This window comes from Pistacia vera, unplaced genomic scaffold, assembly GCF_008641045.1.
Source record: "Pistacia vera cultivar Batoury unplaced genomic scaffold, PisVer_v2 Contig979, whole genome shotgun sequence".
Taxonomy (NCBI): Eukaryota; Viridiplantae; Streptophyta; class Magnoliopsida; order Sapindales; family Anacardiaceae; genus Pistacia; species Pistacia vera.
The window spans coordinates 74290-95533 of record NW_022196866.1 but is presented as its reverse complement, the minus strand read 5'-3'; the positions used below and the strand labels follow the sequence as shown (position 1 = coordinate 95533).

Here is a 21244-nt window from a genome sequence, read left to right as displayed (position 1 = left end):
GGATGATTACTTAATTCAATAACATTACATTATACTATTATAATATGATCATATAATTAATAAACATTACATAATTAAATGATTACTTAATTGATTATGACATTATATTATAAACATTAGTAATAATTTACTAATTTCACAATACTTAATTAAATGATAGAATGTTATTAATATATAACATTACATTATAAATTATGGTATGATATATTAATTAATTATAACATTTTATTATAATAATATTACAATACTTAATTAAATGATTAACAATTTAATAATTAAATATACAATTATAATTAAACCCTAAACCCAAATAGTATATTGTTAGGGGTGCATTTGTAAACTTTTAATGTATTTTGTCATTTTTTAAACTAATAGGGGGTACTTATTTTTTACAGGGTACCTCGGAAAGAAACCGAAACTGCATTTTAGGTTCCGGTTCTTTTATTGGAACCTACACTGTGCGGTTCCAGTTCCGGTTTCGGTTCCCCTAAAAAATGGAGGGTACCCGAAACCGCTCACCCCTGTGTTCATCGCCCTTTTAACAGCTTATAATTGACAGGTCAGCTAAAATTTATTTACCCAATTTTTAAGAGCCGAGTTGATTTCATGTAGGGAACTATTTTAAAGAAGAATGAGAAGACTCCAAGGGAATCAAAAGTAAATGCAGGCATAGTGCAAAATAGGTTATAATCACATGAACCAGAAGTTGACACATATCGAGTGAGACCTCGTCCAACAAAGATAGAACTTGGCACACATTTTTTTTTTTTTTTTTTTTTTAATGACTGAAGGTGTCCAAACTAATTTACGGTATATCTTAACTAATCTGTCGGGACCTTGAAACTATCGGACGAGTAAGAGCTCCAGCGGTTATCCCAATTAACACCCAATGAGAGACTTGAACTCAAGACCTCTTGAATAATACATCCAAAAATTTCGATCAAACCGTTTGGTTACCCAGAGATAATTACTTAGGCAACATAGAAAAATAAAATTATGTATTTAAAGAAGGTTTGAAGGGAACCACGGCATCTAGAGAGGCTCTTGGATAACTTAAAAAATATTCACTCGCCTTGAACCCTTGAAGAGTATGGATTTGTGAATAAATAACCATCCTCTTAGCACTATGGCATTCTTGAGCAGAAACTCAACCATTGAACAAATCATATTTAATTCTACATCACTAATTTGTATAAATCCAAAGATCTGTACACTTTTAAGATGCTTGAAATATCCCTTCATCGATATCTAGTAGTTCTCAATCTCTGTCAAGGAGGCTTGTAGAATTCTCTCTGTTGAGTTCAAAATACCACAGATGGAGATTAATTTAACAACTAATAATAGATAATATTTTAAGGTGAGTTGTTTCTTTTTTTTTTTTTAAATCTTTTGGGGTTTTTGTTTTTTTTTTTTTTTTTTGTAATTTTGTGAACAATAAGGGTATATTTATAATTTAATGAACAGTATAGAGTATCCAGAACCGCACAATACCGGTTTTGGTTACAGTTTCTAAATCCCAAGAACTGATACTATACAAGTATGGTTCCGGTTCCCAGGATGTGGGTTGAGTACGTGGACCCACTCAGCCTTAGGTGTACATGGTCCGGCTAATCGATTTTGCATGTAAATCTTATCATTATATTTGTTTTTATTTTATATAAATTAAAAGGAAATTTTATTTTAACCAAAAACAAAAAAGAAGATACCAAATAATTATTAGTTTTATACTGTTGTTATCTTTTTTATTTTTATAAAGTTTGTTTACGGCAATATAATAATATGTTCAATATTGATTTATTTTACACAAAAAGATAGTTCTTTAAATTAAAACTCAACATTTTTATATCTGAATTAATGTTCTTATTTTAAAAATAAAATTATATATAAAAAAATATTTCAATTCGATTTGAATCTTTTCCAGCTTATATTATAAACTCATTTAACGTAACAAACATGATATACCTACACTAAACCGCACTTTTCAATTTGGTGAAGTTTGAATTTCGGGTTCGGGTGGGTTTTGCTCATATTTCAACTCAATCATATAATTCCATATTTAATATCTCACGTCACAATTTATACACGTCTTTTTAAATAATTTTCATATTATAATGTGATTATAAATTTCAATAAAAGAAAATAATGTATGAATGAGTAAAATAATTTTCACTCGCAAGTAAGAATATAAATTGTGTCACACTAATATAAAAATGGACACAGGTTTTTCTGAATTTAAAACGACATATTCCCACTCGGGGTTTGACGAAATCCTAAGTTGGTACCCCTGATTGTATTTATTCCATATTCTCACCCTTAAAGTGATGGAAAATTGTGTAATATAACGGTAAAGGGGTAAATTGGTCATTTTGTAGGAGGTGGCGCACGTTAGCAGATCGTCGCCTCTAATAGTACTCCGATGCACGTCAGCAGACATTGCTCCCGGCGTTTTTCGCCCTTTTTTGATGATTCTTCCACCCAAAATCACCATTTGAATCCACATCCTCCCCTCTACAAAACCTTACCCTTCACAACCCCTCATCATTCACCGATCGTCAGCCACAACAGCCATGTCGTGCGACTATTTTTTGCCGGTTTTTGATCGTTTTGAACAGCAACAACCCCAACCACACCATTTGACTCCTCACATCCCCCTACAAAACCGCTAACCTTCCTAGCCATGACAGCTCCAAAAAACGCAATGACCATGAACTTCTCGGCTAGTGAACGACAACTAAACGGTTGTTGAGGACGTAGAGGTTTTGTAGAGTTGGAGATGCTAGTTGCAATGGTTTTGTCCAATTGGATTTTTGCCACTGGAATCCGGCCAAAAACAATGAAACCCTAAACCTAACGACGTCGGCAATCAAAGGGGCCAATGCGTCAGGAACCAAAGGGTTTTGGACGATGGACCATGGGGAAGGTGATGGAGATGACCTGGGGGTTCAACATTGTAAAAAACAACCCAGATCGAGCAAAAATAAAGAGGATGCACAATTGCCAAGGGTGTTATTTAAGTAATTTAAAAATAAGATGATTAATTATAAATCTATTAATTCAGGGGTTAATAAGTAATTATTAATTTATTTGTTGGGAATTATGGTAATAAAATATTTGTAACCTAAAAATTGTTAACAGTGTTACTTTAAGGGTAAAAATTTGAATAAATGTATTCAACGGTATCAACTTGGGTTTCATCAAACTTCAGGTGGGAATATGTTATTTACTTACTCTATTTACAATTTATTTATTCAATATATATATAGTGGTACGAACTTAAAATTTCGCTAAACTTGAGGTGGGAATCTATTTTAAATTTATATATATATAACGAATTTAAAATGTTAAAGCCCTAAGGAATCAGAAGACATGGGCTGGCCCATGCTGTTGATGCCCCACTCGCAGCTAATGCTTATCCGTTAACAGCTTTACGGGAATCTTAAAAAGGGTTATTATCACACCAGTCTCCTCTGAGGTTTGGGCTCACACTGAAACCCCATATGTTCAGAAAGCCCCATTTACTTCCCCCCATATTTCAAGTTATTACCTAAAAATAAAATGTGATGAAAAAAATATATGTGAAAATTCAAGTTTTCTTTTCAGTATTATTAACTTTCATATTATCTAATTTCCCTTAAGTAATTTTACAATTTACAAAGGAAATTTGAAGTTCCAACTTTTTCTTTTTTATAATTAGAGAGAAATTATCAAAGCGAATGATACTATTGATCCCCCACAATTTATCTTAGTAAACCCATATTTCTTTTTTTACTTAATTACGATATTATCCTTCATAAAAATTACTAAAATGGATATAAATTCTTTTTTTTATTAACTTTCCATTATTAACTAAAAATTTTCTTTTGCCTTTTAATCGCAAACCCTAACCCAAATTTTGTTCTTTAATCATATAAACCCTAATCCTAATCATTTTTTTCCTCTTATTCAAGAGAAAGAGTTTTATGAAATACATGTAAGTATGAAAATCTTTGGATTTTCTTCAAATTTCTATTGATCTATACATAAACCCTAAACAAAGTAATTCATTTTGCTTGACATCAATATCCCTGTTATTCTTATCGAGTTCCTAAAATTTCAAGTTTTTTTTTTTTAACTTTTTGTATTAATAATTTTAATAACATATCTCTTAAAAGAAAGAATTTTAAGTCCTATAATATTTTTCCAATTAGAAGCAAGATTTTTCTTCAAAAGAAAGGAAATTATTAGAGAGAAATTTGTAATTTCGAAAAAGAAAAAGTCAAGATCATTAACAACTTACAATGACGTAAAATTTATATCCAAGTAAAATATTTATATTAGAATGATACAGATGAAGGTATAAGATTTTGGAGTGGAAATATAAATATAAAGGCAACTTTGGAATTATATGGGGTTCAATTAAATATTTATATGTATTTAAAAAATTTTGTAGGATAAATTTAGAAATGAGGTGTTAAGAGGCCCACAGTTGATAGTACTACCCTTATAAAAATAAGTCTATGTAAACCTCCCAATTGGAGTGTGGGCAAGACCACTTTTATTTGCTAAAATACCATCCAAATTTCAATAACTTGTTTAGCATTTTTTTTTTTATAATCGGAGGTGTCTAGGCTAGTTTACGTACACCTCAAATTAATCTCTCGGGACCCTCAAACTACCGACCGAGTAAAAGCTTTAATGTCTATCCCTATTAATAATTGAGAATAAATTAGAATTTATGATCTCTTAATTAATATATCTAAGAGTCTCTATCAAACCGCTCGATCACTCAGAGATAATTTGTTTAACATTTTTTTTTTCCTACTTAAGCCCATAAAAAGTTATCATGAGTTCTTCATTAGATAGTGTATCGATAAAAATATTTTGATGAGATAATCTTATCATATATTTAATTAAAGAACTAATAAAACCTCAACATTTCCAACCCTAATTTCCAAAATAACCAAAGCCTATTAGCCATAACCCTCCTAATAAAAACATCCCATATAAACAAAAATTTGATTTTTTTTTAATTAAATAAAAAGAAAAATATCTAAATTTGCACCTAACATCTTTTTCCATGTCCACTTGATCTTTCGCATAAGAGAAAGCACCAAAATAGCAGCAAGAAAGATATCCATTATAAACTACATTTGGGTGGTCGAGCGATTCGATAGAGACTTTTGGTGTATTACTTAAAAGGTCTTAAGTTTGAGACATTCTTTAGTTGCTAATAAGGGTAGTCATAAGAACTTTTACTCAACTAGTAGTTTTAGGATTTCGGAGAACTAGTTAAGGTGTACGTAAACTGATTCGGATATCCCCGTTCATTAAATAAAAAAAAAAAAAAAAGATATCCATTATATTTTAGCCCAAGTTAATTACTTTTGATTGTGAGAACAAGTAAGATCATTGATAAATGTTCAAATGTGAGGGGAGCTCGACAAGTTTCCTAAACATGTCGGTTGTAAAAGTAAAATCTATGGGGAGGTGAATAATAGTAACCCAAAATCGAATAAAATGACATAATCAGAAATCAACGGTGATTAATTGATGATGATATTCTGCGTCACGAAAAGTTTAAATAAAAAGGTGGCTTCTAGGTTTTGGAAACTGGTGTTGGGTGGTCTCTGATAACTGTAAAGCATAAATAAAGAAATTATTCTGTGTGTGTTTGTGTGAAGAGGTTGTGAAGAAACAGAGCAGAAGAGTAATGGGTGGCGGGTCAGTGACGGAGTTGAAATCAAAGGAGGAACTGGATAACGTGCTCCAGAGTGGCGCACCGGTTATCCTGCACTTCTGGGCGTCATGGTGTGATGCCTCTAAGCACATGGACCAAGTTTTTTCTCACCTTTCTACCGATTTCCCCAATGCCCATTTCTTCAGGGTTCGATTATTTATTCTATTCTTTTTTTTTTTTTCCAATTTAATAAAAGTCCTTGGTTAAGCAATTGATATGGGAATTGTAGGTTGAAGCTGAGGATCAACCTGGAATATCTGAGGCTTACTCTGTTTCCGTTATACCTTATTTTGTTTTCTTCAAGGTATATATTTAATTTGTTATTTATTTTTGTTATTCTTCAAGGATATAGTAGTTTTGTTCTTTGGAAAATTCAAGAAATTATAATTTTTGGTTTGAATGATACAGTTTTAACTGTTTGAATTGTGGATTTTGTGTTGTTACTGAAAGTCGGTGTTTATCTCTATTAGGTAGAAAAGGTGACGCTAATTTTAATTTTTTGATTATGATTTTTAGTCTTTTTTGTTTTTATTGTGGTTTTCAGCCTCTAATTCCATCATTTTAGTTTGTTATTAGAAATTTATGTTGATCACCAGTAGGTTGATTGTGATGTTCTTGTCCAGATCCACGATCATGTACCCTTCAATCCGATTCATTTTGGTTATTTTTCCTTTGAATTGATAGTTGCTGGCCCTTTGCACTGGAAGTATAAGCAAGATTTATTTACGATTGATTAAAGCTGTAAAAGGACACGGTTGGATTGTGGCGGTATAACCTTGGGATGTAATAATTGGAGTTTATAGTGTTTGAATCAATACCACACAGATGGCATTGATCTTGATTGAGGAGAAAATTTGTGTGATAAGGTATATTATGGCTTTATCAGTAGATTTCGTAGAATTTAAAGTCATTACTGTAAACATTTGAGCAACCACCCTTTACAGATGATATTAACCAAATTTGGCAGAAGTTTTTTAAAAGCGAATTGTTGGAATATGGTATTGTAGCTAGGTAATTTGTATCCATGATGTTGCATAAAATTTTATGTAATATATGCACCGTGAAAATGTAGAGGCTGGATATTGCTAATCATACACTCACTTTTGACATGTTGGTCTATCTATGCTTACACCAATAAAACAAGTAGGTATGGTTAATGAATTGAGTCCCTCAAATTTTAGCCTCAGAGAAGATATTTTTAGCAAGATGGTAGATTTGTGGTATGACTCTCATTATTCGTGGAGAGAGTTGAACATGGGTGACATTTGGGATAACTCTATTTTTATTGGGGTGAACAAGTTAAGTGAGAGTTGGCTTTGTGTCTTCTACCTTTTGTGGTTTACTTTTTATGTTTCTCACTCCTTACTGGGGGCTTAGGCTAAGTTGGTCCTTAACAATCAAATTCATGTCGTTCCAAAATACTTGGCTTTTGGTCTCTTGAATTTTTTATTTGAGAACAATGAGAATTGGTATTTCACTCTGAAATTAATGACTAGAACTGAGTGGAGAACTGTAGCTTAGAATTCACGGAATGCTCTTTGTGTTTAACAAAAAAAATATATTGAATATCACACTAACCTGTTGATATTTTTATCTGATATTCATAAAAAAAAAATTATTGGATTTGCCTAAGAAATTTATTCTTCGGCTGAAGTAAGTGGCTTTTTTTGAAGGTGGTTTTGCGACCACAAGAACGCTGTGGTTACGGCAATCAGTTAAAGACTTCCAGATGTCTTAGCATATTATGGATGTTATAACTTTCAGGGTGTTTCAACGTAAAACATGATCATAATTAATTGATCTACCCTGTCAATAGCTCAATCTAGTTGACATATCCTTCTGATTTATAGTTAACACAATGGAGTTCCATTCAAATGGATGGCATGTTCAATAATACCCTTTTATATTTATATTTTTTTAAAATTAGGCATGAAATTTAGGTGATTTTATTGTTTCATCTGTTCCCCTTCTGTAGTTTTCTATGCTGACGCTACTGCCTTTCTGTTTAGCTTTTGGTTTGTTTAACAGGTCAGGTTATTTATCATATTCTGAGTTTGGCATTTGCAACAGTCAATTAAATCAGTGATTATCTAAGTGGTTCAATGTTTCCTGCTAAAATTCCTATTAAATGAATTTTCTTGGCAGGATGGTAGAAGTGTTGATAAATTGGTGGGTGCAGATCCATCTAGTTTGACCAACAAAGTTGCTAAGGTTGCTGGCTCAGTGAACCCTGGAGAACCTGCAGCTCCTGCCAGCCTCGGGATGGCTGCAGGAGCCACTGTCCTTGAAGCTGTGAAAGAGCTAGCACAAGAGAATGGCTCTTCCCAATTGAACAGACAAGTGCAACCCAGCCTCGGTGATGCACTTAAAAAGCGACTGCAGCAGCTGATTGACTCTCACCCTGTCATGTTATTTATGAAAGGAAGCCCTGAAGAGCCCAAGTGTGGATTCAGTAGGCAAGTTGTTGACATTTTGAAAGATGAAAAGGTCACATTTGGAAGTTTTGACATTCTTTCTGACAACGAAGTTCGTGAGGGATTGAAGAAGTTCTGTAACTGGCCAACGTTTCCTCAGCTCTATTGCAAAGGAGAACTTCTTGGTGGGTGTGACATAGCAATTGCTATGCACAAGAGTGGTGAACTAAAAGACATTTTCCGAGATCATGGGATTGAAACTGTTGATGGAAGTGGAAAGAGTGGCATCTCTGGATCAACTGGCTTAAGCACAACTGTTGCCTCTCGGCTGGAAAGCCTGATTAATTCAAGCCCTGTAATGCTGTTTATGAAGGGAAAACCAGAAGAACCCAAGTGTGGATTCAGTGGGAAGGTAGTTGAAATCCTCCAACAAGAAAAAGTTGATTTTGGGAGTTTCGACATACTCACCGATGAAGAGGTTCGCCAAGGTCTTAAAGTTTATTCAAACTGGTCTAGTTATCCCCAGCTATATATTAAGGGTGAACTTATTGGTGGATCAGACATTGTCTTGGAGATGCAAAAAAGTGGGGAACTTAAAAAGGTTTTAGCTGAAAAAGTTGTTATCAATCAGAAAGAGAACCTTGAAGATCGCCTGAAGAACATAATTAAGTCATCACCAGTGATGCTCTTCATGAAGGGTACTCCAGATGCTCCTAGATGCGGCTTCAGTTCCAAAGTTGTCAATGCCCTCAAGGAGGAGGGTGTGAGTTTTGGGTCGTTTGACATTTTAAGTGACGAGGAAGTGAGGCAGGGATTAAAAGTCTTCTCAAACTGGCCAACCTTCCCCCAGTTATACTACAAAGGTGAGCTGATAGGAGGTTGTGATATTGTACTGGAGCTACGAAACAATGGAGAGCTGAAATCCACCCTATCGGAGTAGGGTAGATGCAATTTTCGTCAAGTAATACAAGATAAACCTGGGATAAGTTTCAGTTATCTTTGGCAGAGTTGCCTTTGACATTATACATGTTCCAGAAGTTTGCTTGATGTACGCTATGGTGACTTGATATCATATGGTTTTCTGGTATAATTATTGTTGCATCATCTGCATACTTTGTGGCATATCTAAGCTGTATGATGAAGTTTGTTACTTAATGATTTTCAAGTTGGCTTACCATTTAATTATTTTTATGCATTAGCTGTGGATAGCTGCTAGAGCTCTGGATATCTGTTTTTTCTTCCTCATTGGAGGTTTGCATCATTTACATGTTTCTTTCTTATTCTTGTATAACCGACAAATTTTTGCCCTAAAAATGTGGTTTGATGCTCTTTGCCTACCTGCGAGAAGTTTTTATTGTTTATGCATCATAACTGACCCCAGGAAAGTGAGAGTCCTCAATCTTAGTATGGTCTGTTGTACATCCTCAAAAAATCTAGTTAGTTAAACTACTAGTAATTAGCATTGATAAGTTAGGTCTTGCCTACAAATGAAGCAGTGTTTACATTAACGTAAATTTTATACATTAGTGTAAATTTTCTAAACTCGTAACGTTTCTGAATTCATAATGTAAAACTTGTAACATGCACTTGTAAAGTGCTAATTAAATTCAAAAGCCCATTAGCAAATAGATAAAAGTTTCCAGCAGAAACAATGCTAAAATCAATGGGGACTACGCTGAATCAAGTACATGGGGAGAAGTAAAGTTGAACCTTTACATATAAGGTGAGACAGCATTATGAAAATATAATATTTTGCTGCCAACCATAGAACCAAGGACCTGTATCTGGTATCCAGTATTGACTACTCAAAATCGATCTTATTATACTAGAAAAGCCGCCAACTGGTACCTTCATCGCTTCATAACACGAAGTGGTCCTGTGTGCCAGGGAATTCGCCTTGCATGGGAACCAAAATCATTCATACAGTTTGGTGAGAAGAGTAAGAAGCCATTAATTTCTAAATTTCCCTCACCCCTATGCTAAGTATGTTCTTTGTTTCTTCATCTTCATCGATTTTATCAGCTTTCATGCAGGCCAAGAGCTTATCAATCCCTTTACCACTTCTTATATTTGCCTTTATCAAGGCATGATACATTTGTCTGTTCATCGGGATGACAGCCCTCAATGCCGCCACAAAAGCTTCTACATCTTGAACACTACCTTCATTACCCAGTCTACTCAAAATGTTTGCAATCACCTTTGGGCTCGGTTTCCATCCTTTACCTTCAACATGTAGAGAGAGGGCAGCCTTCATGCAATCCAAACCTTTTTCTGTCTTACCTTCAGTAAAATAACCTGCTGCCACAACTGCCCAACTGTTTGGGGTGGTAATCTTTCCTTTCTCCATCAAGTGTTCAAGCATAGCTTCTGCTTTCTCATATAATCCATTTTTACAGTATCCAATGACGATAGTGTTTGGTATGCGAACATCATAACTGTTGCCAGATGATTCCCACTCTTTTAGCACTTTCTCGGCTTTTTCAAGCTCACCAAGCTTCACCAAAGATTCCTGCATGGTGATGTAGTCCCTGTTCATATACCTCTTACAAGCACTTTTCTCTAAGTCCCATAATCTCAGGACCTCAGACTTATTTCCTAAACTTGCATAGAGCGATATCAGATGATTATACCCTATCCCATCTTTCTTATCTAGCCTCTCTTCTGATTTTCTTAAAACATCGTATGCCTTATCAATGAGGTTGGCTTTAATGTAAAAATTTGCAGCAACAGCATATGTATTCCAGTCCATGACAATGTGAGGTTGGCTCTCCATCTCTCTTAAAATTGTTTCCATTCTCTCAACATCAGATCTAGCACCATAGGAATTTATGCAGATTCTGTAGCTGAAGTTGTCAGGAAAGACTGTGTTTTCCTTCATCTCGGTTAGCACATCAGGGACCTTCTCATATTGCCCAGTATTTGTGTAGAGGCACATGATGTCATTGTAAGTCAAAGCAGATGATGCAAATCCCATCTCCTTCATTTTCTGTAAATGGGAGAGGGACTTGTCAATTTGGCGTTGCCGCACGTAACAATTCAGAAGAGCTCCATACGTCTTATCAGTTTTATCCTGGTCTTTTAAGTTATTAAAATAGTTTTCAGCAGATATAAACCCACGGACCCTGCCAATCAGATCCAACTGTACGGCAAGTTCACTTGCTGTGAAAACACATACACCTTTGCGATTCATCCACTCTGAAACCTGCAACCAAATTAAATATTCATCCACTCAGAAACCAGAAAGAATCAAGAAACAAGAAATTACAATCATACTTATTTGAACAGCTACTCTCTTCTAAGGATTTATCTCTTGAGTGTGTGATATAGCTCTCTCGCAGGCCAAAAAGCCCATAAGAGACTGCTCAAACACCCATTACTAACCAGTCTGTTAATATGAGTGAATATAGGTACAAACAACATTTTGTGATTGTAGAATTACGGTCTCCATAACAATAACAAAGTGTATCTTCCAACAGTGGATGCCGACAGAACCAAAAAAAATATTTAGTGAGAGCTATCCCTGACATTAAAAATTACACTGACTAAAGGATCAAAAAGGAAGGAAAGAGAAAAAAATGCCTTCAATCTAAATGACGGACAGTTTTTTCCATAGTAAACCTGATTATTTCATTCCCCACTTCTGCTTTCTGAATCAAAATCCAAATTCTTCTAAGATCTTGGACTTTTGCCAAATAAAAATAAGAAAATGCATCTTGGCTAAAAGTTTAAATTTTGACTTCTACAAATCTTGAGTACAATGTTACCTATATCCTGGGGCAAGGCCATTAACTATATCCTTATGCCTTAAAACCAATTTTGTTTTAATCCCATTCATGTTTGACGGTGATTTTGTTTTAATCCCATTCATGTTTGACGGTGATTTTAGATTTTGACACTGTTACAATTGGCTCAACAAACTGGAACCTTTTATCTTTATACAATTCCATTAATGCCTCTGCCTAGAACAAAAATCGAGCCAATCAATCATATAACTCCAACACAAAAGACTTCAAACGACAAAGAATAGCATTTTGATATCAAACTATTGAACCTAAAATTCTATAAATTAAAAGCTTTAACTTCTTGTCTTGTCTCTTATTTTCTCAGTAAAACAACAGAGCTAAAAAAATAAATTTTCAATTTCAGAAACCCAAAAGAATGCAAACCTCAAGGGCTTGAGTGAAGCGCTTTCGCTTACGAAGATCGTGAATAATGCGTTTAAGCTCCGCAACTCGAACTTTATTTCCATATTTGACCCAATTATCAAGCTCTGGTACTACACTTGTGTTGGGACTACCTAAAGGACTGATTGTTGAGTATAAGGTCAATTTATTGACCCTATTTGTGTAGTAAAATCTGCTAATAATAGACTTTTGGATCTGGTTTTTTATTAAGAGTTTCGAATTTGAAATCATACTGTTTAGGGTTTTTCAGCGGGAGCAGGGTTTTCGGTGTCGGGAGACTTGTTGCCTTCACAGGTTCTTTTATATGAATTTCTTTTGGCGTGTTTGCAACAACAAACTACATGTCGTTCGTCATTTATATAGTAGAATAACCTGTCGGATATATAAAAGCAGGAAACACGACATCTCATCCTTGACGTTATCTCCATGTGGTTCTCGGAGCAGATAAATATACGGTACGCGGTTCATACTCTTAACAGAGGAACGACATGTCATCACCCTAAAAATATAGCGACAATTCTTTTGAGAAACTTTTCAAAGGCGTTTGGTTCAGGGAATGTTAGATTATTGGAATCTTATATTACAAAAATGTGTTTGATTAGTTAGTGGGTATGTTATATTAATATGTTTGATTAAGGAGAATAAATTGGTAGGTATGTTATTTAAATTACTAAATTGCTTTTTTTTTTTTAAATATTAATATAATATTATTTTATTATTAAACCCCTAATATTTCAGATTTAGCTAAAACACCCCACTTATATAAAACTTTAATTTATAACAAAATCACCCCCACCCCTTGACGCCACCGCAAATCGCCGCCAAAAGTCTTCGAAAGTCGCCGTGAGTAGCTCACCATAACCACGAGGCTTTGATATGGCCGTTTCTGGCCATATCAGGTTAGATCTGACCGAAAATGGTTAGATCTATTTTGGCCATTTCCGGCTAGATCCTTGGCCATTATTGGCCAGATCTGGGCGAGATATGGCCAATAAAGGCCAAGAGTCTAGCCATTAACGGCTAGACCCATCAATCTGTCTGGAAATGGCTAGAATAAATCTGGCCATTTCCGGCCAAATCTACTGCCGATATAGCCTTTTCGGCCATATCGGGGCCTCCGAGTCACGGTGGGCTGCTCACAGCAACTCCAGGTGACTTCCCGTGACGGCCGGCAGTGGTTTGGCTGGTGGTAGGCGGCAACAGGTGGGTGGGGGTGGTGGCTTGAGTAAGCTGAAATTTGTTTTGATTTCAAGGGTAATTTTGTCTAAAAAATTAATTAAATGGGGTGAAATGGTAAAAGTAAGATTCATGTAAATAAATTTAAAAATAAGGGCATTATTGTCCTAAAATTTTGTTAATAAGGGATAGAATTATAACAAAAAAAGATTACTCAAGTAATCTTATAATACCTAAGAAAATAGAGGTAATCAGATTACCTCCAATATTATCAATAGTAGCCACTATTGGTATTTGAAGATTACCGAAATTTTATATTACTTGACAAACCAAAAATGGTAATTAAGTAATATAAGATGACTTAATCCTAGTAATCCCACATACCCCTCAACCAAACGCACCCTCGGAGCAATCTGCAGGAAGTCACCCTTGTAAATGTAATAGCGACATGACTTTCATGTTCACTTTAGTCTTTAAGAATTGTTTTGTTCCATTTCAAGTGATTGCATCTTCATCATGAAACTTTGCTTCTTCAAGAGGTGTTGATGCGATAATTTGTACCAATCAAGGATACCTAACTGGCCTTAGAAGGGACAACGTAAGATGTACACGTAATTATTGGTAACTAACAAGGTTGCTAAAGTGACATAATAAAATAAAGAACAAAAGAGATTTTATAGTGGTTCGGCGGTGTAGAAACGAAACCTACATCCATTGTTGTGCTATTATTGAGATGTGTTACAGGGTCGAATGATCATAAAAGAGAGTTCACGAGATAAATGAGGACATTCGATTCTTGTAACCTATTTTCTCTAAACACTCTAAAACAAGTTAGTGTATTTTTCTCTTTAACTTTACTAATACTGGAATCTTCTTGAAAGGGAGGTTATGGACTCCTTCTATACTTGGCTCGTTTGACAGTGGTTGCAAGTGGGTGTCACAGGGTTGTTTGCACCCATAATCTTCTTAATTAGGATCTGAGTCAGTAATTTTCATACTTGTGACAGGTCGAGTCATGCTAATGACAGTTTAATCCATACTTTTGATAGTAATCACCTTATGAGAGAAGACAAACGCTAATGAGACGACATGTAGGAGGATCTAGGCCATCGACACAACTTAAGGACGCGTGACACAAAACCCTTAGCTTCAATGCCCTATTAGATGCATGCAAAACCCATAGGCGGTTTTGATGTTTTCATAATTTTTTTTTTTTTTTTCTGTGCTGTACTAATGGTCTTTAGATTAATGGGTCTGGTTTTAATGTACTTTTTTTCTTTTCTCCTTTAGATTTTATTAGAGATGCGCAAGTTTTGTTTAGAACAGGGATGCAGGGCGGAAAGAGTGAATCAAATGACTGACTGCAGGCATATGAAATTGAGAATTCATAAACTCCCTCAACAAGCTACATCATTTAAATTGGTTATTTTGATTTATCAAGTAGTTAACACAACCTCCTAACCTTGTTTTCTTGTGCCAGGCAATCCAACAACTTAATTTCCAGTGCTTTAAATTGAGCAATTTGCATCTCCAGTTGCAGCTTTTCTTTCCTTAAATTCTCGTTCTCCTCTACTAGTAACAGACGATTGTCTTTCTCCATGGCTACTTGTGCATTAATATTGTTCCCTTCACTAGAAGCCTTGAGGTATGCTGGAAACACGCTCGGATCACTTTTCTTTCTACTAATCTCCACTAGCATATGCCTGCAACCTTTCTGGAACTTCTCGTGCCTAAATTCCCATTGCTTGGGTGACGTTTTCTTGAATCCCTGTTTCTAATCGTGGGTCAAAATAACGGTAAAATATAATAACATATATTATTAGCACATGTTTGCCATTAAAATTGGCAGTATGATCAAGTTGAATCTTGCCATTTTTTATTCTAATATATTATGTCTAAGGTCAAGGTAGTTGAAAAAAAAAACAGCAGTCCATGCATCATTCTTTTTCTAGCAGATATCTTTGAAAAACTCCTTGCTCAAAGGAATGTTAAAAACAATAGTTTTTTCTGCTCCAACATGCGGATATTTTGTTGAATATAAGCTCACCTTTTTGGAACACTGACTTCTCCTTAAGCAACTGATCAAAGTAAATACTAGCCTGGATTTAATTTTCAAAGAGCATTTTGAAGATGTGATGGTTTAGATATTAATGTGTATTTCTCTAAATAATTTTGGCATAAGCAGCAAAATGTTCCTCCATCAAAGAATATGTGATGTTCAAAATATTCAGTGATTCTGTGCATTATTAGTTATTAAAGAAAACATAGTACTCACATAGGTATTAAGCTGGCGAATGAAGCTAGAAAAATTGTTGTGCTTGAAGAATCTGGGCAGCATGAGCTCGGAGAACTCAGCCGGAGACCATACTATAAATCCAGTTCCATCAGCATTCCATGAAACAATCTTCTTTTTACCATATTCTTCTTCAACATCTGGACCTCCATCTCCTTGTTCAACCAAATCAAACGTCTTCGACAAGAATGGAGCAGGATTTTTTGTCTTTGGAGACGGGCCGGCTGAGCTTCTGCTCACGCCTAATTTATTAGCCTCCAAAACATTTCCTCCCATATTTTTCTGGGAAGTTGGCAGCAAACCGTTTCTTTATTCCACAGCCCTCTATTTATACCATCTAGTAGTCTTTCTCTTGGATACTACTGGCGCTGTGCAGGATAGACTATTGCGCATTTTTTTATGTCACTTTTTTATTATTTATTCTTAGTGCATGCAACTTTCTATTCCAACAGTAGATCTTGAATCATTGAATGCGGTAGATAATTGGGATTGGAAGATTTTGGATGGATAAAGTGGTTGGAAGTTTCATGAGAGATAGTTGCTGATTTTATATTTATGCTGTCATAACTTGTATGTTTTGGAAATGCTGACGAAATCTTGGAAGGGTCTGGCAAACTCTGATGTGGGAAATTAATTATTAAGAGTTTGATTGATTTTTTGACAAGTGTTGGGAAGGTGTGATGTCTTACAATATGATATAGATAAGATTGTGAATATGATTGATGAATTAAGAAAGTATGGTGAAGAAAGAGTTGGTGTAAAATCGATAGCAAATAGGAAGGCTTGATTTGAATATGGTAACCCTAACCCGGTTAGGTGTTTACCAGTGCCGATGGCATTGAAACTATGTGCTTAACAAGTTGATTTTCCTTTCACTTTACATTTCTTTTTTGTGAAAGTATTCCATTGCCGCCCACTTTTTCTTCTCTGTGATGTGCGCAATTAACATTTTTTCTTTTGACCAGATAGCAGTAGGGACATCACTAATAATTTATACTGTAAATCATCAGTCTTGTAATTCAATTATAAGAACTCTCAATGTCAAGTTGCTGTGGTGTAGTGGTTATCACGTCAGTCTTACACACTGAAGGTCCCCAGTTCGATCCTGGGCAGCAACAGTGTTTTTTATTTTTTATTTCTCATAAAAGCCCCTTTTTCTTATTTTGGTGTGATCTTAACTCAAGAAAACATTCATGGGGCTGCAGTTCAGGATGTGATGTGATGTGTTTGAAAGTGAATCGGCCATTAGTAAATTACAGATGAAATTTAGATTACTACTGAAAAGCCAAAACCGTTTAGTGATCTGATGGCAGGCATTTTGAAGAGGTCTTATTGCAGCCAACAATGGAGTTATATTGTGCAAAATTCTATTCACTCTGCAACAGGGGCGGATTCAGCCCCTTTGAGGGTAGGCCTCAAGTTTTAAAGAAAAATTATTAATATATAAACCCACAAAAATTGATATTAACATATATACCCAAATTATCCTCCAATTTTTAAAAAACGAGAATTATTATATATATATCTAGACTCACAAAAAACTACTTATTAATATATATATTCCAAACCTACATCATATTAAAAGTTTAAAACTTTCTCCACTCTTTTTTCGGCTCCACCTGCTTTTTATGATTTTATCCCCAAAATTTTTTATTCTCTCATTCTCTCTTTCTCTTCCTCATGCTATTCAATCTTAAAACTTTTAAGACTGAAATTATTGAAGCTTTCACTATTCAAGATGTCACAATTAGCTCTGTTTTCTATTTTATCAGTTTTAGGTATTTGTATTGCTCATTTCAATTTAGTTTATTTTAGGGTTGAATCATGTTTTTTTTTTTGAGGTTTTTCATTCTAATTTGAGGGGAAAAGATATAGATCTTGTGAGTTTATTTTGTGTTTTGTGTCTAAGAATGAACTTGTTTCCCCAAATTAAAACCTTAAATATATTTTAAAAGACGTTATTCTTCACTCTTCACCCACCACTTTTCTACATTTGAAACGTCACCATCCTGCTACTCAAAATAAATAAAGAAATTTGAGTTACTATCTATGTTTATATCAAGAAGTTTTTTTTTTTTTTTTAATTAATTCATATTAAAAGTCAATGCAATGTTGACTTGATTTAAATTTTGGTTGACTTTAGCTTAGGTTAGCTCTGGTCAAAGTTATGAAAATTTATATTATCATCTTTAGAAACCAAAAAAAAAATTAAAAAAAATTAAAAGAAAGTTTTGCTCAAGGTTTACATAACACATTTACTCAAATTTTTACTTCTTATGAATTTATTTAAATAGGAAAGTATTGTATTATTGCATTCTTTTTTCTCAGGTTTTTGATATTGTATTATTTTCTTTGCTTAAGGTTTTATGATTTTTTTTTAATTTTTACTAGTTGTTTAGTAAACAATGACGGAGCCGCGGAGGCCCCCCTCGACAAAAATCCTGGATCCGTCACTGCTCTCCAAGCGCTGCATTTTCGATCACCTTCTCCATATGAAGTAGCGTCGCATGCAGATAGAAGACTTAACCTTAACAAGCCAACTCCAGACTGTATTGTATTAGGGGTCTGAAGATAGCTTAACACAGATTCTTTCATTTATTTTATCTATCTCTTGAGGCTTCAAGATTCATTTAGGACCCAACAAGAAAAAGCCCATCAAAATACCCCCATTTAAAACTTCAAAATTTTAAATTTTAAATTTTTTCTTTTGACACTCATAAATGCCCTTCATTCGATCTTTTTTTTTTTTTTTTAATTTTAAAATTTAAAACAGTATACACTTCATTACTTTCACTTAGGCTATATACCCTTCATTGTCATTATTCCAAAAACAAAATTTTAAAATATTCCAATTCAAAATTCAAAATAATTAAAACTATAAAAAATTCTTACAAATAATTAACTCAAGAACATGATTTTATAAGAAGTATAATAAAGAATTCTATTACAAAATAAAATAACATAAGATAAGTCAATTTGTTAACATGAAATTTCTACTTTTCCCGACTAATTTTTCGTCAAAGAAATAGGTTGAATTAAAAAAGAAAAAATAAATTGAGAAGCAATTAAAAACTTTAAATTCTATATAGTTGGTAATATAAAATATTCCAATGCAAATCTTCTTTCTTCAATAAACTATCTTTTAGTTTTTAATATGATTTAAATAATAACATACAAGAATTAGGGTTTATGAGATAAAAATAAGGTGTCAAAAGTATTTATAAAGAATAAGTAATAAAAGTTAATTTTATTAATTTAATATAGGGATAAATTTATCATTATAAAAACTATTAAAAAGTAGGGTTTCTTTAGTTTATAAAAGGAGAACAACATTTTCCCACCCAAGGTTTGGCAAAATGACACTTACCCACCTGTCAAGTTTCAAAACGACATTTTCTTACCCACCGTTATGTTCTGTTAGAAAAATCTGTTTTGAAAAAGGGCAAATAGTCAATTTACATGAAGCTACTCATTCTACTTACTACATCCTATCTCTTGACCCAAAAATCTCTCTATCACTTCCCTCTTATTTTCTATCTCTAAAGAACTTTCTCTCGCAATCTTGATTCTTGCTTTCAATTCGTCTCTAGTGTTGTTGTTTTGGAGATTGTCTCTGCAATTTCGTTATTTGATTTCTCTATTGCTGTTGGAGACCAAACCGATTGGAACTTAGGGTTTATGTTGCAAATTCGTAGACTTGGGGGTTTGAGGTTTGGAATTTGAGGGAGTGGGAGGAAGCGAAGTCCTTCTGGTTTTTGATTGATGTGGCGATTGGTTTGATCATTTGTTTCAAGAATGATAATAAAGCGGAACTTAAAATCTCAAATGTCGAGTTTGAAACGATGTAAACTCGACGTCTTGGCTAAAGAGGACGATGAGAACTCAGCAAAGAGGAAGAAACGGAAAATTAATGGTTACTATCAGCTTAATCTACTTGGTGAGGTGGCTGCTTGCATACTTCCGGTCAGGTTTCACGGAATTCTTAACGGTGCTCTGGATGAGAAGGGATTTGCTGCATCTTGGTGCATTGAAGTATCGTGTTCTCTGGATGAGGTGGTGTCGAAGTCGAAGGTCTTAGATATATCCGGTTACTGAGCATGTTGTATTTATTTGTTTACTTTGGATCAAAGTTTTCTTCAACCAGTTTGTAAATCCATCTTGTTTGATTACTAATACAGATCAGTTAGGCCTGCCAGTAGGTGAATGAAGTTTGGAGAATAGTTTCTCCTTGTTTTGTTGTTGTAAAACATTTTTTTGACTTACTTTGATAGTACATCAGTTTATCTTTGACATCTTGTTAGGACTTTGAAGTTCTGTTGATGTTTATGTTTTGTGAAAGTGTTTTGTGCTCTGAATATCCACAATTTCTATATATTTGGTATGTTCTAACTTTTAACTATGTTGCATTGTGAAGCTTTTTGTAGTGGAATGATTCTATTGATGACTCACAGGGAGGATCATCCAATCATGTGCATAGATTTCACTTACCTAGCCCAAAAAGGAAGGTTGTCTCTCCACCAAATAAGCATGAAATTACAAATCAGAAGGAGAAAAAAGAAAAGATGGAGTTTAGAAGAAGAGGAAGCTTTAAAGAATGGCGTGGAAAAGTATGTTTCTTTGTTTTGACCATCTTGCCCTTCTTTAGAACGAATTTTTCTAACGGAACATAATGATGGGTGGGAAAGTGTCATTTTGAAACTTAACAGGTGGGAAAGTGTCATTTCACCAAAACTTGGGTGTGAAAAAGTCGCTCTCCCTTTATAGAACCACTCTATTTTAATAATTATTCTCTTACAAAGTTTACTTATATAAGGGTCCAAGTCAAAATGATTGTAGAAATTTTGGTTATCGTTTGATTACAGATAACCTACCGCATGGAAATTAGATGTAATTTTTTATTATATTATTTAAAAAATCCCTTGTGTGCTTTATTTATTTGACAAGAAACGTATAAAGAAAAAGTATGCTTAAATTTAATATAAATGTTTCATTTTAGCATCCAAGTGATGAATAACTTTAAATATGAAAGAATCAATAAAGTAAATAAATTTGTAATAAATTAACATTACAAAATCACATGTGCAGAAGATATGTCTCAACTTTGAGCTTTATTTCCACAAGAACTACTTTAGCATGAATTTTTAAGAACAAAACACATAATTTACTTGGCTTTAAAGCTAATTATCAAAAAGCTAAAGTTCTGTTGGTCAAATAAGCACATCAAGAGATGCAAATGAATGAAGGAAGGCGTTTGTTTCCCATATATTGAGGCATACAAACGAGGGGGATGACAAGAGTATAATTTTATTTTATGATAGAGTAAACGACATGTTCCCACTCGAGGTTTAGTGAAATGGCAAGTGGGTACTCCTGGTTTCATTTATTCCAGATTCCTACCCTTAAAGTAACACCATTAGTCATTGTTGGGTTCTAACATGGGTGTAGAGGCTATAATTATCGA

General features: G+C 34.1%; 2 protein-coding genes and 1 non-coding gene across 4 annotated transcripts; 2 read left to right on the top strand and 1 right to left on the bottom strand.

Moving 5' to 3' along the window:
* The first annotated feature begins 5530 nt into the window (after window positions 1-5530).
* Window positions 5531-9312, top strand: LOC116121414 (monothiol glutaredoxin-S17). The gene is made up of 3 exons (XM_031407373.1): window positions 5531-5863; window positions 5946-6020; window positions 7862-9312. The coding sequence occupies exons 1-3, from the start codon at window positions 5690-5692 to the stop codon at window positions 9068-9070; spliced, it is 1458 nt and encodes a 485-aa protein (XP_031263233.1). The 5' UTR covers window positions 5531-5689; the 3' UTR covers window positions 9071-9312.
* Window positions 9313-9864: 552 nt separating this feature from the next.
* On the bottom strand, window positions 9865-16062 carry LOC116121410 (pentatricopeptide repeat-containing protein At4g21705, mitochondrial). 2 transcript variants are annotated; one of them, XM_031407368.1, is made up of 4 exons: window positions 15766-16062; window positions 14953-15258; window positions 10103-11332; window positions 9865-10027 (listed from the first exon to the last, which is right to left on the bottom strand). In XM_031407368.1, the coding sequence occupies exons 1-4, from the start codon at window positions 16057-16059 to the stop codon at window positions 9989-9991; spliced, it is 1869 nt and encodes a 622-aa protein (XP_031263228.1). In that variant the 5' UTR covers window positions 16060-16062; the 3' UTR covers window positions 9865-9988. The 2 variants fall into 2 exon arrangements, with proteins under 2 accessions (XP_031263228.1, XP_031263229.1); XM_031407369.1 differs by lacking the exons at window positions 14953-15258; window positions 15766-16062 and adding an exon at window positions 12297-12575.
* Window positions 16063-16828: 766 nt separating this feature from the next.
* Window positions 16829-16901, top strand: TRNAV-UAC. Its single transcript has one exon. It is a non-coding gene; the product is annotated as a tRNA-Val (tRNA).
* The last annotated feature ends 4343 nt before the right edge of the window (window positions 16902-21244 follow it).

Coding starts and splice junctions, on each gene's coding strand:
- LOC116121414 (XM_031407373.1), top strand. CDS start 5,690: ATGGGTGGCGGGTCAGTGACGGAGTTGAAATCAAAGGAGGAACTGGAT. Junction 5,864..5,945: donor CCAATGCCCATTTCTTCAGG/GTTCGATTATTT, acceptor TGGGAATTGTAG/GTTGAAGCTGAGGATCAACC. Junction 6,021..7,861: donor CTTATTTTGTTTTCTTCAAG/GTATATATTTAA, acceptor TTTTCTTGGCAG/GATGGTAGAAGTGTTGATAA.
- LOC116121410 (XM_031407368.1), bottom strand. CDS start 16,059: ATGGGAGGAAATGTTTTGGAGGCTAATAAATTAGGCGTGAGCAGAAGC. Junction 15,259..15,765: donor TTCGCCAGCTTAATACCTAT/GTGAGTACTATG, acceptor GATTAGAAACAG/GGATTCAAGAAAACGTCACC. Junction 11,333..14,952: donor GCCTGGCACAAGAAAACAAG/GTTAGGAGGTTG, acceptor ATTTGGTTGCAG/GTTTCAGAGTGGATGAATCG.